General features: G+C 37.0%; 1 protein-coding gene across 2 annotated transcripts; it reads right to left on the minus strand.

Moving 5' to 3' along the window:
- Nucleotides 1-405: 405 nt before the first annotated feature.
- On the minus strand, nucleotides 406-10,260 carry fez1 (fasciculation and elongation protein zeta 1 (zygin I)). Of its 2 annotated transcripts, none has more exons than XM_056244133.1 (10): nucleotides 9,972-10,260; nucleotides 7,819-8,188; nucleotides 6,229-6,280; nucleotides 4,432-4,518; nucleotides 3,941-4,106; nucleotides 3,260-3,534; nucleotides 2,437-2,517; nucleotides 2,236-2,311; nucleotides 1,974-2,039; nucleotides 406-1,143 (listed from the first exon to the last, which is right to left on the minus strand). In XM_056244133.1, the coding sequence occupies exons 2-10, from the start codon at nucleotides 8,133-8,135 to the stop codon at nucleotides 1,127-1,129; spliced, it is 1,137 nt and encodes a 378-aa protein (XP_056100108.1). In that variant the 5' UTR covers nucleotides 8,136-8,188; nucleotides 9,972-10,260; the 3' UTR covers nucleotides 406-1,126. The 2 variants fall into 2 exon arrangements, with proteins under 2 accessions (XP_056100108.1, XP_056100107.1); XM_056244132.1 differs by having other exon boundaries at nucleotides 6,229-6,328; nucleotides 9,972-10,259.
- Between the last annotated feature and the right edge of the window lie 4,685 nt (nucleotides 10,261-14,945).

A 14,945-nucleotide genomic window follows, 5' to 3' on the forward strand; every position in this document is an offset into this window, starting at 1 on the left:
ATGTAATATAAAGCAGATCTAGAAAAGTCACTCACACACCATGACTCTGGAAACTTTATTTTATTTTATTTTTTATAATGATGAACTTAGGCTAATGGTATTATCAACAGTTTTGATGTCACCTGTTTATTAGGGTTAACAAACCAACACTTGTAAGCATAATGTTTCACTAAAGGCCACATCAAAAATCCTCCTGTAATGCTGTTGTCAATACGCTTGTGCTTATGATTATCTGCGTATGACTGACCTCTAGTGAAATGTTGCGGTATTACAATGAATCAGTCATTCAGTTTTTTACAGGGTTTGACATTTATTGGAACTGTAACTCAGTCAGCAATACTTCAAATTCCTCCATGCCCCTTAGTAAATAAGAAATATATACATTAAAGAAGCACAAGTCATGAATGAAAGTTAAAGTTAATTAAAAAAAAAAGTTTTATTAGATAAATGGATCATCAAAGAAACCACATTATGTAGAACTATAATTAATTCATACATAGGATGAAAAAAAAAGAAAAGTCACAAGGTTTCTCCCTATAACTTGGCATTAATGTAGAACACTAAAACATGCTGTATCTTCAACCAACCTCTGCTGAAATGAAGCCACAATACTAAAACGGCAAAAAGCAGAATGTCTGGATGGATTATTTTCAAATATGCTCTCGAAATCAATGCATCTGCGCCTTCAGAAGATTGTGAATAATGCCCTTCTCATCATCACCTGTGTTCAGAACGGATGTGAATTATCAAGTAAAATGCCTTATGTTATGCATATCTTTCAAAAGGAAAATAGTACCTGATCGTAGAGTTAAACCGATTATAGGTCACCTGTTACGCTTACACGTTCCATATGGCTTTTGGCCTGAAGTAACGTACATAGTAGAAAACATGTAAAGCACCAGGCGCTGTGGTATGAACGTCGTGGATATGTGAATACAGGAAGGGCAGTGAGATGAGCAAGGTCAAAGGTCATTAGATAAGCAAGAGAAGGATGGTTAGATGTTCAGGGTCCCTCGCTGATACTGGGTAAGGGAGCTCATGCAGCTGGGCTGGAGAACTGAGAGAGGAGAAACGAAGACACCTGGCCTCTCCACAGTCTCACCAACAGCAGATCACGCTCAGGACTTTAGGTAGGACACAGAACTGCAGGATGGAGATATGATCAGGTATTAATGGGCTCAATGCTACTAAAAGTCTAGAATAAAATGTTCTTCATACAACATATATTTATTTATGAGAATATTTAGAGCTGGAGAACAGTATTACCCTGGGAATCCGTTTTTTGAATGAAATGCATTATTATCTCAAAAGTGCAATTTCTATTTCTTACACTGCCCGGCCCCAAAAAATAGGCAAATGATTAAGAGTCTATGATTGCATCACTATTGCAGTGATTATATGTTTCTAGCATGCTATGTTTTGGCAACAGTTCTTCAAACCATAATTGATGGAGTGTAGCTTTTCATTTCTTAAACAATCACGTAGGAAGACACATCATGGTCATTTTCCAGGAGGACAATGTCAAGATTTCTCAGGCTCAAATTGTGAAAGAATGGTTGGGAGGGAGCATGAAGAATCATTTTCACATTAACTGGCACCTCTGAGTTCAGACCTTTAAATTCATTGAAAGTCTTTGGGATGTGCCGGAGGAGACTTTACAGAGTGCTGGACTCTTGCATTGTCAATACAAGATCTTGACCAAAAATTGATGCACCTCTTGATGGAAATAAATGTGATGTTATTTCCATTGTTCCATATTCCATTTTTATATATAAAAATGGAATATTATAAATATACAAAATATCCATTTTGTATATTTATCTTTTGACCTATTTAAGAGTCACAGTTACTTTCTCTAAATTATCTTAATAAATAATAATACTACATAAATCACAATAAAAACCTCAAATACACCTCATGGAACAATAAAAAAAAATTATAATTCTGGAACAGTGAAAATATTTTAGATTTACCTTTTAATATATAGTCAGTCAGGAGGGTTGGGACCTTCTCACTGTCTTCTTTCATGGCGTACAGAACTGCAAAACAATATTATAGGCTATTTTATTTATGCAATTGGCAGATACTTTTATTCAAAGCCTTCAATGTACACATACATTTTTATCAGTTCAAGCTCAAACCCATGAGGTTGGCGTTGTAAGCGTCATACTGTTTGAGCTACAGAAGAGCCCTATATTATATAGTTGAATTATTAATGCAGTTCAGTACACTTACTTTTTGTGAGCATTTGCAAGTCATCGACAGATGGAGGAGTCACTTTTTTCTCATATGGGATGACTGTGTTTAGGTACTTTTGACCACACACAAGAAAAACACAGACACAGTTTACGATCAGATTTTATACCTGCATACAGTATATATGTTTAATCCAGCATAAATGTAATCCAGCACATTAACTGAAATGCTCATCCTCACCTGTTTTTCTGTCCCTGAGGTCCCAAAGGTCTGTCTGATCCCTGTCTGCAGGATGTTGGACAGACCCTCCATGCTGAAGCGCTGGAAAACATTCAAATTTAAAATACTTAGTACCAGATGTTTCTGTTTTCATACAGTACAGTGCAAGCTAGAGAAAAGATCTGGTAAGGATTTAAAACTATTAATTGTATTTCTATGGTTTTATATATATATATATAATTAAAAATAAAATATAAAGAATGTATTATAAATATTAAAAATATATTTTTTAAATTAATAATATCAGCCATTTATCAGTTATCAGTCATAAAATAAAAATATTTATCAGTTTATAATAATGGACAAAAAAAAGTATTTCTTTACACACTACTTTCTTTTTCTATACCCAGTTTCGACAAAAACAACAACAACCTTTCACTTTTATTGGCTAAAATCCCAGGCTTCCGTGTTCAGGAAAATGGTGCATGCATAGTATATTCAATTTGAGATTCACAATTTGCCACATTTACTAACTCTAGTCTCTGTGTACAAAATGACTAAAATGATCATTCCAAATCCATCCCTGTGAGAACATGGATGTTGAGGACACAGAGATGCAGTTACTTGCATGATGTAATGGAATCACAGCTGCATTACAGTAAGAGGAAGCTAGTATTGCCTTCACAGCTCATACTGCAGGGGAATGCTTCCTCTGCTCGTCCAGTAAGTGCTAAGTGCAGCTAAAGAGTGATGGGCTGGGATCTATTAACCATAGAGAGAGAGATGTCTGTGTCTGGAGACTGGATGGAGGTAAACATCATGCATCTACTTTCAACACACTTACCTTCGCAGGCATGCTCCCAATCTTCTCGGAGCGGGTAGATCCTTGTAGACTCATGGCCTTGTCCTTACGCCTGCGCTTGCTCAGCTCCCTTTGCTCCTTCTGTCTGTTCTGGACCTCCATTAGAGCTGTGATGAAGGTGTTCTTCACCTCTTTCTCGAACTCCAGCTCGTCCCTCCGGGCCAGCTGAGTTACCAGTTCCTCCGAATACTCTCGTATTGCCGCCTCCACCCGACACAAGATGTCAAGCAGCGCCGAGCTCGGCATCAGCCTCAGACCTGCATGACAAACGGCATAATAACATCCAGTTTCAAAAGCGAGCAACACTTGACATTCACACTGTGAGAGTGACTAATGATGGGCTTTGACTTAATATTTCTTTAGTGTTGCTTTCAGTCGACATGGGCTATTTTTCATTCACTTTTGTTCACTATTTTCTCAATAGACATCTGTTTTTTATTCCTGACCTTGATCTAGTAATATAAAGGTACTTCTCATAATAATGATTTTTGCTGATGAACCTCACGCTGTTGCTTGTATTTTAACCATAAAGATAAACATAATCTGTTACCTGTCCATTTAGATACCAACTAAATTTAAAGCAGTATTAGTACGTTTTATTCCATCTTAATGTATAGTTTCATCTGAAGAATGTATTTATTAATTGCAGGTTTATCTGGGCACCTTCATAAGAGCAGTTGTTGTTGGAGGCCTGAGACAGCATGCGGATCTCCTCCAGTAGGGAGGGGTTGCTTTGAGAGGAAGAGACCCCGATATCATCGTCCTCCTCTTCCTCTGTCTCTCCAGGATCTGGTGAGTTTTCCATCATCTCCACAATCTCCTCAATCACCTGGTGAGGGAATAAATGACAGATTTCAGTGGACGTTTTGAGGACACAAGTAGAACTGTAGTTTTGAATTTAAGCTTTGTACGCAATGAATAAATGCAATCCCATAAATAGCACACTTGATTTTAAATCTGGCAAAGCTTTAAAACTAGGCTACTGGTCAAGTGTAAACCTGCCCGATGTAAACAAACCCTCAAACACAGTATTAGGCTAAATTTATCACTCACAAAATGCTGGCACACTAATTTATTTACCTTTTGAAGCATTAATTAATATTTTTTGGGTTTTTTTTTTTACCAGTGCAACACATCTGTTTAGTTAGGCTCACCTGATCAGCTGTAATTAGAGGTTCTTCACGCAGACAATTGGCATTTTCATTCTTCTCGTTCATCTCATCCTCATCTTTTTCATGTATCTTTAAAGTCAAGACAATGAAATATTTCACAACATGTTTAGGAGCATCAGCAGTATCAATAGGACAAGATGGTAGAGAGTAATGGCTCCATATAGTTCCATTACACTCATTGGTAATGCGCTGAGGAGAGTGCTTTTAAATGTAGCTTATAGAATGCTTGATAGCTCTTCTGGTCCACATTGATGTACAACAAAAACCTGACTTCTCATCTACTGTACTAAAACTAAAACTAATCAAAAGCTAATATTATTAGATTACCCAGAGTCATCTGACCAATTGCATTTGTTGGTAATTAATTAGCATAATATTTATGAAGACTGTAACTGTGTCATCATGATGACAGAATATATAAGAAAATACGTAAATGTCTGCCAGTCAGGCATGGAGACTTCTGTAAGATTTTTTTGTGATGTAGAAACTGTTTATTGCTAAGCTTGTGACAGGCTGAATGTCAGAGAAAGTAGATCAGGTTAGGTTTTTGGCAGCCAGTGACTGTATTTGCTGTCCATTTGGCATAAACATACCACACCCTGAATCGAGAGGGCAAAGCTGTACTCTCACATAGTGCTGCAGTCATTTGCTCTGAGGAAATAAATGCTTTTTCCATTAAGGAGAATGATATTATTTCAAGAAGGGTTTTTCGTTGGCCAGTGCTTCAATGGTAATTGCTTTGCAACTAAATTCAGTTCCAATAATATAATATAGTTAATATTATTATTAAAGTACCCTAACAACAATTTGTACTGATATTATTAACATAACAATAATAATATCAAAAAAATATAGCTAGTGTAAGTATTAAAGGGGCTATATGCAGATTAGAATTAGAAACCCTTGTTTTTAGCAACACCAGTGGCCGTTAAGTGAACTGCAGCCAGCAACTTATTGCTGGTGCTCTTAACATAAAAGAGACTGAACGTAATTCAATGCCTTGATATACTTACGGCAAAGTTCTTTTTCGTTCTTTACTTAGAAGTAAAAAAGATGTTGCTTCGATATACTGTTAACGAACATCCAGACGTCATCCATGCTGCTGAGAGCGACGTTTATATGAATATGTACTGTAAATATGTGGTACGCACTTTCCTCTCAATAACAAAATAAACACACAACAAAAATGACAGAGGTGAGAAAGCAGCAGTTAAGAAAGAATTGAATCATATTGATGTGGATATGTTTGGACCAGTTCTGCAATTCATCGGCATCATGTCGACAGATGAGGTAACATTACACTGTTATGATAGTTTGATTAAAAAGTATATTTGAGAATATATGTAGCTCTTTCGATATTATCCTGAACATTGTATAAGCTGTTGTCTCATGTGTCATAGAACATAAGAGAGGCTCTCGGGAACGCGTGTAAAGTTCACATCCTTTTGATTTTCCCGGCAAAAGCGTCCTAAGTCCTTCACATAAAATCAGTCGACAGGCTTTCATAAACAACCTAGGTCAGGGAAGGTCTTGTTTTTTAAGTTTTGTTACTAGCTGTTTACACATTGTCAATTATTAATGCATAAAAATACTTACATATAGCCCATTTAAAAGAAAAGGTTGTGCCTGCATTGGTAAATAATTTGTTGTCCATAACATTTTATTGTACTATAGATGTAAAGTATAGTCATGTCCAATAGCACTAATCTATACAGTAACCCTGCAGGAAATAAAAATTGTCAAAAGCATGAAAGTTATCAGAGCAGAGCAGATGTTTACCTCTTGATCTGAGAGGTTGCCATTCAGTGTTTCTGAGGCGGGGTCATCCCAGCTGGACACAGAGGAGGGGATGTAGTTGTCAGTCAGAGCATCCCACACACTACAAAGACACATGCATGGACATTTATATACACAATGTTCCAACCGACACACAGTGAATATGAAACAAATGAGACATTCATTCTCAGAATTATGAATAATACATTCTTTAACAATGACTTTAATAAGAAATTCCACATATATGTATTAATCATGATTTGTTAGCACTGGGAATGTAGAGACAGATCCAATGTACAGCATTCATTTTATATGCATTTGTGCACAACAGTGATGCTACAACATGTTTAAGATGCTCTTTAAGTAGCTGGTTTCCATGTTTATATAACCAGGCTAGTGACAATGCTTTCTTTCTCCTTTCTTTCTTTTCTCTTTTCTGTCTATTCATCCACATGCCGAAATTACTCTCCACACTTTCTTTGTGCCTCTGTCTAGTCATCCAGGGAACAAGTGGCCATTCAAAGTGTGCTGATCTCTGAGGGCATACAGACACAAGCCTACCAGCCTCCATTCCAGCCCTGCAACAACACCAAACTGGTACAGACTCATCGTCTACCCATATGTCATTGTCTGAAGGAGTTTCTGTTTACTGTCTGAAGATCTGTAAAAGCAACATCTTATCTAGAATATTTACCAACCGCGAGTTAAAAAAAAGGAATTGCAGCAGGCTTATTTCTATAATTTGTCAGATGCACAGCCACAGGCTGAATTCTAGCGCAAGGACAGATTTGTGTCTGAATTCAAGCCAAGAACAAAAGCCATGGGCAATGAGAACACATCACAGCGGGAAACGCAGAAAATAACATGCTAACAAATCATAAATCAACAACATATTTACAGCACAAACTAAGAGTGTTATGAGCAAGATGCTCAAATACTGGAAATCCCAAAGACATACTCGTTTTTATCTCTTAAAATGCTACAGATTGAAAAAAAGCATCCAAAAAATTACATTTGAAGCAAATGCACAACTGTAAAGCTGTTGTAATGCTCTTTTTTATTTCCTTCCAATATTTATGTATATTTTTGCCATTAGAGTCTCAATCAGTGATGATGTTTTGACTGTTTTTTAAATGCATGTGCGCTATATTTAGACCAAGAGATTTTTTTGTCCTGTTTTGCGAGATGCAGATTTGATGGCAAAGAGAGGATGGGGACAGGCTGCCAGCACAGGCAAGTCAGGACAAACAAAAGCACTGAGGCGTGTAAAAATTTGCTGAATAATTCACGGCCAAACCATGGACACATGCGCACAGGCAGGCGCTGGTGATGGACAAAGGGTGTTTTTTATAAAGTTTGATTGACAGGGCAGTTGGCAAAGAGACATGTCCTCACTTTGATTGGCAGAGAGAGCCAACTGGATGGGCATATTTATCAGCACAGTGATAACAGTATCCATACATGTATTTGGTGATACTTAATGGTGCAAAAACGTGAAGCCAATTGCATCAAACTGCACAATTAATTAATTATTCTACCTACATGCATTTATGTTATATATTCTGGAAGTGGAACAGAAAATATCTTGCTTACTCTTCATCTTGAAGCCTCTCCTCATCCTCCTCGGCGTGAGATTGGTTCCGTACGGGTGCCAGGCCTTCTGTCTTGGTGTTGTAATTATGGAAGCACACATTCAGCTTCTCGTCAAATTCATTGACCAGGTCCTCCATGGACTTGAAGCTCATCATCTCGGAGAAGTTCTCTAACTCTGAGAAGTCTTCACGGCACAGCGGGGCCAGGGGAATTGTTTTGTGAGGCCGGCATGGAGGATGCTCTGATTCCAGCTCCTCCATCTTGCAGGGCCGCAGATCCTCGAATTCCTCATCCAGGCACACCAGAGGGGCCTCCATCCTGATGCCCTCTTGATCGCACAGTCACGTGGAGGTCGGCACTGCAACAATCCCTGATTAAAAATATAATAAACGTCAATATGTCATTCAACATCTCAAATCACCGTCTAAAATTTAAAACGCTGAATGTGAAATATTTCAAATCGTTTTTCACTTATCTTAAACAGCTAAAACTGTATTTGATTATGAAGCTATATAACAGTGGCTTCCTCCGAGTCAAGAACATTTTATACGGCTTATTTAACTATGAACATTTAGACTTATGTAATTTTTCTCAGATGACATCTCGTTAAATGAATTTCTTTCTCTTCCACTAAGCAAGCATGGGGCACGAATGACTGCATTTCGCTCAAGCAGAGTGAAAGTAATTGTGTTTAATTTGCATGGCGGTTGATTCAGCAGAACCTCTGGGATTTTTCCCAATGAATTCCTGGTCTGTGAGGCAGCCGAAGTCAAACAGCAATTATAGCTACTGCTCATTCAAATTCACTTTCTCGAACAAATATAATTTAAAAAATGCTAAAGTATGTACAGTAGCTTTTTTTCTGCAGTCATTAGTTCCTTATAATACACTATATCTATTTAAAATATTAACATTTAGTTTTAGCAAATTAAATATTACAATATGAGTGTTTTTAGGCAAAAGCTAATTTTGCCCAAAACAGATGCTATTGCATTCTCTTCAAGTCAAGATGACTTGAATGAAGATTCACTCTTCATTGGAATGAACAAATTCGGTCTGAGAGTAATTATAACATTAGTTCATGCGTCCTTTTTCACCCTGTGATCTGACAGTTCCCATGAATGAGCTCGAAAGGCTTTATCAGGCTTAACGTCAAAGCTAAAAGACTGCAGGATAAAAATCCATTTAAAACAGGCTTGCATAAGCTTTTACCACAACATCACATTAGTCAGCAATGCGATATTATTTTACTCTAGTGTGTATGTGTCTGTCTGTCAGAATTAAGGTCGTGACCTTTTCCACTTTCTAGTTTTTGGCTACCCATTGATTTGTTTTTCCGCCACCCATAATACTGTGCCTATGGGCACAACCAGTTAAAAAAAACCTTAACATCCAAATCCAATGACCAAAGCACAGAGGTAATTCAATGTTACAGTGATAAACTGCAGGCCCTTATTCACAATTCCTGGGGAAGGGGGGTGGAATTGAGCAGGAGTGTAAATAGCATATTGACCTCAAATCAATCGATGGAACACAAACTATGGCAATGGAATAAAACACTTTTGCTGTGCGACCTCCATTGAGGATGACGTGATCTAAATGTGCATTACATTCGTATTTATCATCGTGCTGATAAATGCAAGAGATATTTCTCAAATGCACTACTTAGAGGATACATTTGGATTACAGAATGAATTTGTGAGTGTTAACAGTGCTTGCGGCAGGTGTGACCTATGTTGTGAAAAATGAATATACCACGTCACAAGATAAGATTAATTGATGAGCCATGATGAGAAGAAATATGGCGGATCACATCATAAAGCATGGCAGAGAAAAAAATACAACATCCCATTGTAACGGTTGTAGATGAAGAAATGTTCAACATTTCTTTAGGTCACATGGATTTGAAAATATTTGTGATTATCCAAATGGAGGAAGAATATTCAAATTGTGCAATTTTAAAATTAAAAATAATAATTATAATATTTTTTCCTACAAATCTGTACAGAATGAAAATGGAAAAAAAATAAAGGGATGGATGCATAACGGATGGAGATCAAGGTTACCCCATGTCCCAGAGGGAATAACGGGAAAACAATGGCGGGATAGAGACGGAGTGATGGAGGAGAGAGAGAGAGGGAGGAACAAATTACCTGCAAAAGAATCTCTTCTTGTATATCTGGGTAGAAAGAGCCCCAGCTATTCCAATATAGTCAGAGCGAAAACACCATCAGCAAATCCTGGTCGGGATGAAACAACACCGGACACATTCATTCCCATCACTCACACGCAAGCACTGTGTCGTGATGGCCGCTCAGCACACTGTTCTAGTCCACAGCGTCTTGTCTAAGCCAGCCGAGGCGCCGAGTGTTGTTTTCTGATCATTAAGCAGCAGCCGTCCTCTCCTGTTCCACGGAGCCTGCGCATTGCTACGGCAACTGACGGAATCATCTCCTCGCCACCCCTCCCCCTTCTGCTCTTCTCCTCATGCACCTCACTCTCTCCGCCCCCTACCCCTCCCGCTCCCTTTCTCTCGATCTGCTGTAAGCCAAATCCTTCCATATTCATGAGGAAGGAAAAAAACAGAGGTAATGGAGAGAAGCTGTAGTGGGGCTTTATTCACACCTTGAACTCGCTTGTCATCAGACACATCAGGGGTCTCTTGGCAGGATCCCCCTCTCATTACCCCTCAAAGCACGCTCAAGGGATTTTCAATGAGAAAGCTGTGCTAACAAGATGCACGCCGGCTCCTTGCTGTCATTCATTCCTATTGAGATTAAAGATAGAATTGTGGCAAGATTACAGTATATTAATAATGTTGCAGGGTCATATAGTGTAGCATAGTGGGGTCCAAAAGACTGAGAGAACTGCTGGAAATGCTTCTATATTGTATTTTTTATATATATAATTTATAACTTTAAGTGAAAAGTTAAAATTAACATACTATCAAATGTCACAAATTTGATTTTTTAATTTCTGTCATGATGACCATGTTTGGCATGGTAATGGATATGACAATGTTGATGTTTGGTCTTGGCAGAATAGATCTCCTACACTCCTGCTACTGCAGAGCAAGTTCAGGGTTTTCTACTGCCGATACATAGTAGACACACTGCTGTGAGCAAGTAAAACATGCTGCTGATGTTGCTGCTGCTATACTATATAGCATGAATTACCCATAGCAGATCTATACAGGTGGAGCTGGGGAGGGGGTTTCTGAAAGTGTGCTGTAACTGCTACAGCAAATGCTGAACAAGTATTTGAAGGTTGAGCAGTTTCATGACAGAACTTTGTATTAGTGACAGAATTGTAAAGGTTTTTATTCATTTTAAGTCAACATTTCTTTGTTTAAATAAGGATGCGCATTATATCAGTAAAATATTGGTTATTGCCGTTTTGTGCCTTTAATTGTGCACAAATTTGCTTGTAACAATTCAAATAATATATTTTAGTTTTTACTTTTAGTGTTTTATTTGTAATTTATTTAGACAAAATAGAATTTTAATAATCTGCAATTTATCAGTTATCAAACATAACACAAAAATAATTATTGACATCTGTAATGGCCAATTTGTGTGTGTGCATTTAGCATGCTCATTTCCCTTAATTTTAGATTTAGATTAACTCTTCCGTCATCTACACATCTTATTCTTTAAAAACACTAATTTCTTAATAGTACTTTTAAATGTAATATTTTGTCATCTCAAAATGAAATGAGTATCCATTTTTTAAATGTACATTATTAGTGATGATACCCACATTTGCTTGTAGCAATTAAAATAAAAAAGTTATTTTTAGTTTTTTATATGTAACTTATATTTTGTAAAGTAGAATTTTTATAATCTGCATTTATCAGTTATCAAACATACCATGAAAATAATTGGCATCTGTTTTGTCCTCTATTGTATTTTAATTGATGCATCCTATTTAAATTTTTCAAAATCTTAAAACTTTCCATTTTCCTGGTCTATATTAGATATTTAATCACAGATTGCCAATGTGGTCTCAGACTTTTGGACCCCAATATTTGTCAAACTCTGTAGGCCATCCAGTGAATCAGAGAGACAGAAATGCAGCAAAGACTGTGATTTATTGGACCTGATGGGGCATAAAGAGCCAGTTTAGTTTAGTCATCGTATTGCCCATCCGCCCTCTACGTCACACACACCTCCTATGTGTTATCCCACTCTCCCTGCTGCCCTTAATCCTTCACGGCTCTTAATCGGCATCTCAGCCTTTAAAAAGACCCATACAGTTAGAGACGCTATCCTGCGTGCATGTGTCTGCATGCATACAAGCTGCTCAAAATTGGTTTGCCATATTCCAGGGATTAGCATCTGATTTTGTGGATTACGGACAATGCTTTCACAGTTTTGAGCAGATGACTGTGGGAAACAACAAGAGTGTGGCACACGCTGCATTAATAGAGCTTAGACATCACAGGATGTCCAGTCCTTATATAGTAAAGCTTCCTTTCCATGTGGCCAGATTTACTCAGAAATGTGTTTCTGTGCTTGAAGCTGCGTGACTAAAATACAAATACAAGTGTACTTGCATTATTACTACTGGCTGCTTGAAATGGTTAATAATTCTATCATGCTTTCATATATTATATTTGATACGGTTGGATTCATTTGTTGGCTGTATGCATGTGGCACTGCTTTGTCTAATAGACTTCAAACCATGTGAGTCCATTAGTGGTTAATATGAAGGAGGAGAGAGCAGAAAGTAACAGTAGTGGGTCTTTATGAATATTCTGCAAAGCTCAAAGACAAATATGACATCATCTCATATGGGAGTGTCAATCATTGTCTAATGTATTCAATAACTACAAAACACTTAGATCATAAAACAATCTATTTTTTTTATCATCAAAGCTGCATGGTTTCGATGCAAAAACCATCTCAAAACATCATTCAAAGCCCCTTCCACTTGCCAAACCAAAAACAGGGATGTCTTTCTTTAAAAAAAAACAACAACTCACAATCATGTTTATTTAAAAAAATATGGTCACAGATTATCTTATTCCTCATGTTAAAAGTTCACTCTCCATCCTTATTACATTAGCTGCAATTAAAAAAAGAAACACACACAATGACCTGATTTCCTGTGCAAGACTCCCCCTGCTCACACAGATGCAACTCTCCTCCACAATAGTCAAAAGATTCGGAATGACGGAGGCCCCATCGCTATGGTAACCGGGTTTGTGCAGCTGAGCATTGCGCTTGGAGCGGTTGCTGTGGTTGTTGGTGAAGGATTGGAACTGGCCCATTAGCTCCACGCCTCCAAACACTGAAGGCCTAAGAGGTCTGAATAATTTGGCCACTTAATTTAACGAGCTAAGATGTTGTTTCAGCTGGCATTTACTATTTATGCTGTGATAGTGAACTATGCTGCCCAAATTAACCTCCAGTTCTTTTGTAGGGCAAGACGGTACTGTCACCTTTGACAAAAAATCAGTAAACTAAAATAAATTGCCATTGACATATTCATAAAAATTCTATAATTTATTAAAGGTTTGATGATAATATTAATTTATCGTTATTATTAGCAGTAATAGCAATAATAATTATTTATTGATATTATTTAGTGCTGTCAAATCGATTAATTGCAATTAATCACATCTAACATAAAAGTTTGTAAATTTATATACATATATATACACATACATACACATGTGACAGTATATACATACCACATATATGTGTGTATATATATTTTTTTTTTTACAAAAAAATATGTTTGATGCAATTAATTGCGATTAATCGACGACAGCACTAGTATTATTTCAACCGAAACCTTTATTTATTTTTTAGAAATTAGATCGAATTTTCCTCATTTTTGCTTACAAGGAACAAAACAGCCTCCCTGAGGAATACGTCTGCTGCACGGCTACTCTATATATTGTGTGACAGATTCAGTTCAGGATTTGAACACAAAAGCTTGTTATTTCTCCTCAGGCCTCATTAGAGTGTATGGGCTTGAATTCTGCAGATGTAGAGAAAGAGGACATCAGCTATGATCAATACTCATCCAGGTTTCTCTTCTCTGCTTCAGAATTCACTTGGAAAACACAGCTGTCAGCACCACAGCCAGACGATCAATAACATAATCTCCTCAAAGCCAGAGCACTGTTGAAAACTCATCGGCTAGAGGATCTTCCTTTATACTTGTCAAGTTACAATAAATTGTAACTTGTCATTACAATTTAAAAGAACTGTTTTCTCTTTGAATTTATTTTAAAATGTAATATATTCCTGTCCTATGATGGCAAAGCTGAATCATCACTCCAGTCTTCAGTGTCACATGATCCTTCAGAAATCATTCTAAAATGCTTATCTGGTACTGCAAGAAACATTTCTTATTATTAAGAAGTTGTGCTGCTTAACTGCTTTTTACAGAAACCATGATACATTGATTAATTAAAAAATGTGGCCAGTCAAATATATACGTTTTAATGCTTTTCTCATCAAAATGGCTATAAAGTGCCGACTAGTCAAATGAGGCGTGAGTCTGCCCTCTAGGGGTTATCAAGTGCCACTGCTGACTAATTTGAACCATTTAGATACCCAAATTACCCTCAAAACGAGTTATTTTCCCCATATATAAGACCATTAGACAGTTTCCTTTTACACACCTTATTTTCCCTAACTGAGTGCCATTGCTGGTGAAATGAGGACACGTGACACACTAGAAGATTCTGAGGGAAAAGAGCGTTGTTTTTTTTTTTTTTTTTTTTTGAGGAATCAGTAAAAACAAATTTCATATACAGCACAAGTACTGAAAGAGCATAGATCACGTGTGTTCTGCACTCCTGTTTGACATCTAGCGCAGATCTAGAATCTTCTAGAATCCCTTTTGTAAACTCTGCTAGTACCTTAGAGTGATTTCTAAATCATATACTTACAATTCTGTAAATATATACTGTACATACATAATATTAATATAGAAATATGGTTATCTAATGCCGTTTTAAGCAGCACTTTTTTGCACAATGATAAATGTAAAGAAAGTTAGGAAACAATTAATTCTTGGTTCCTTCTTTGTTTTGAAAGGATACACAGTGCTAATTTTTAAATCATATACATGAAGTCAGTAAACACAGTCTGGCACAGAGCCATGAGTAT

This window comes from Rhinichthys klamathensis, unplaced genomic scaffold (assembly GCF_029890125.1).
Source record: "Rhinichthys klamathensis goyatoka isolate OS25496 unplaced genomic scaffold, OSU_Roscu_1.1 h1tg000925l_1, whole genome shotgun sequence".
NCBI lineage: Eukaryota > Metazoa > Chordata > Actinopteri > Cypriniformes > Leuciscidae > Rhinichthys > Rhinichthys klamathensis.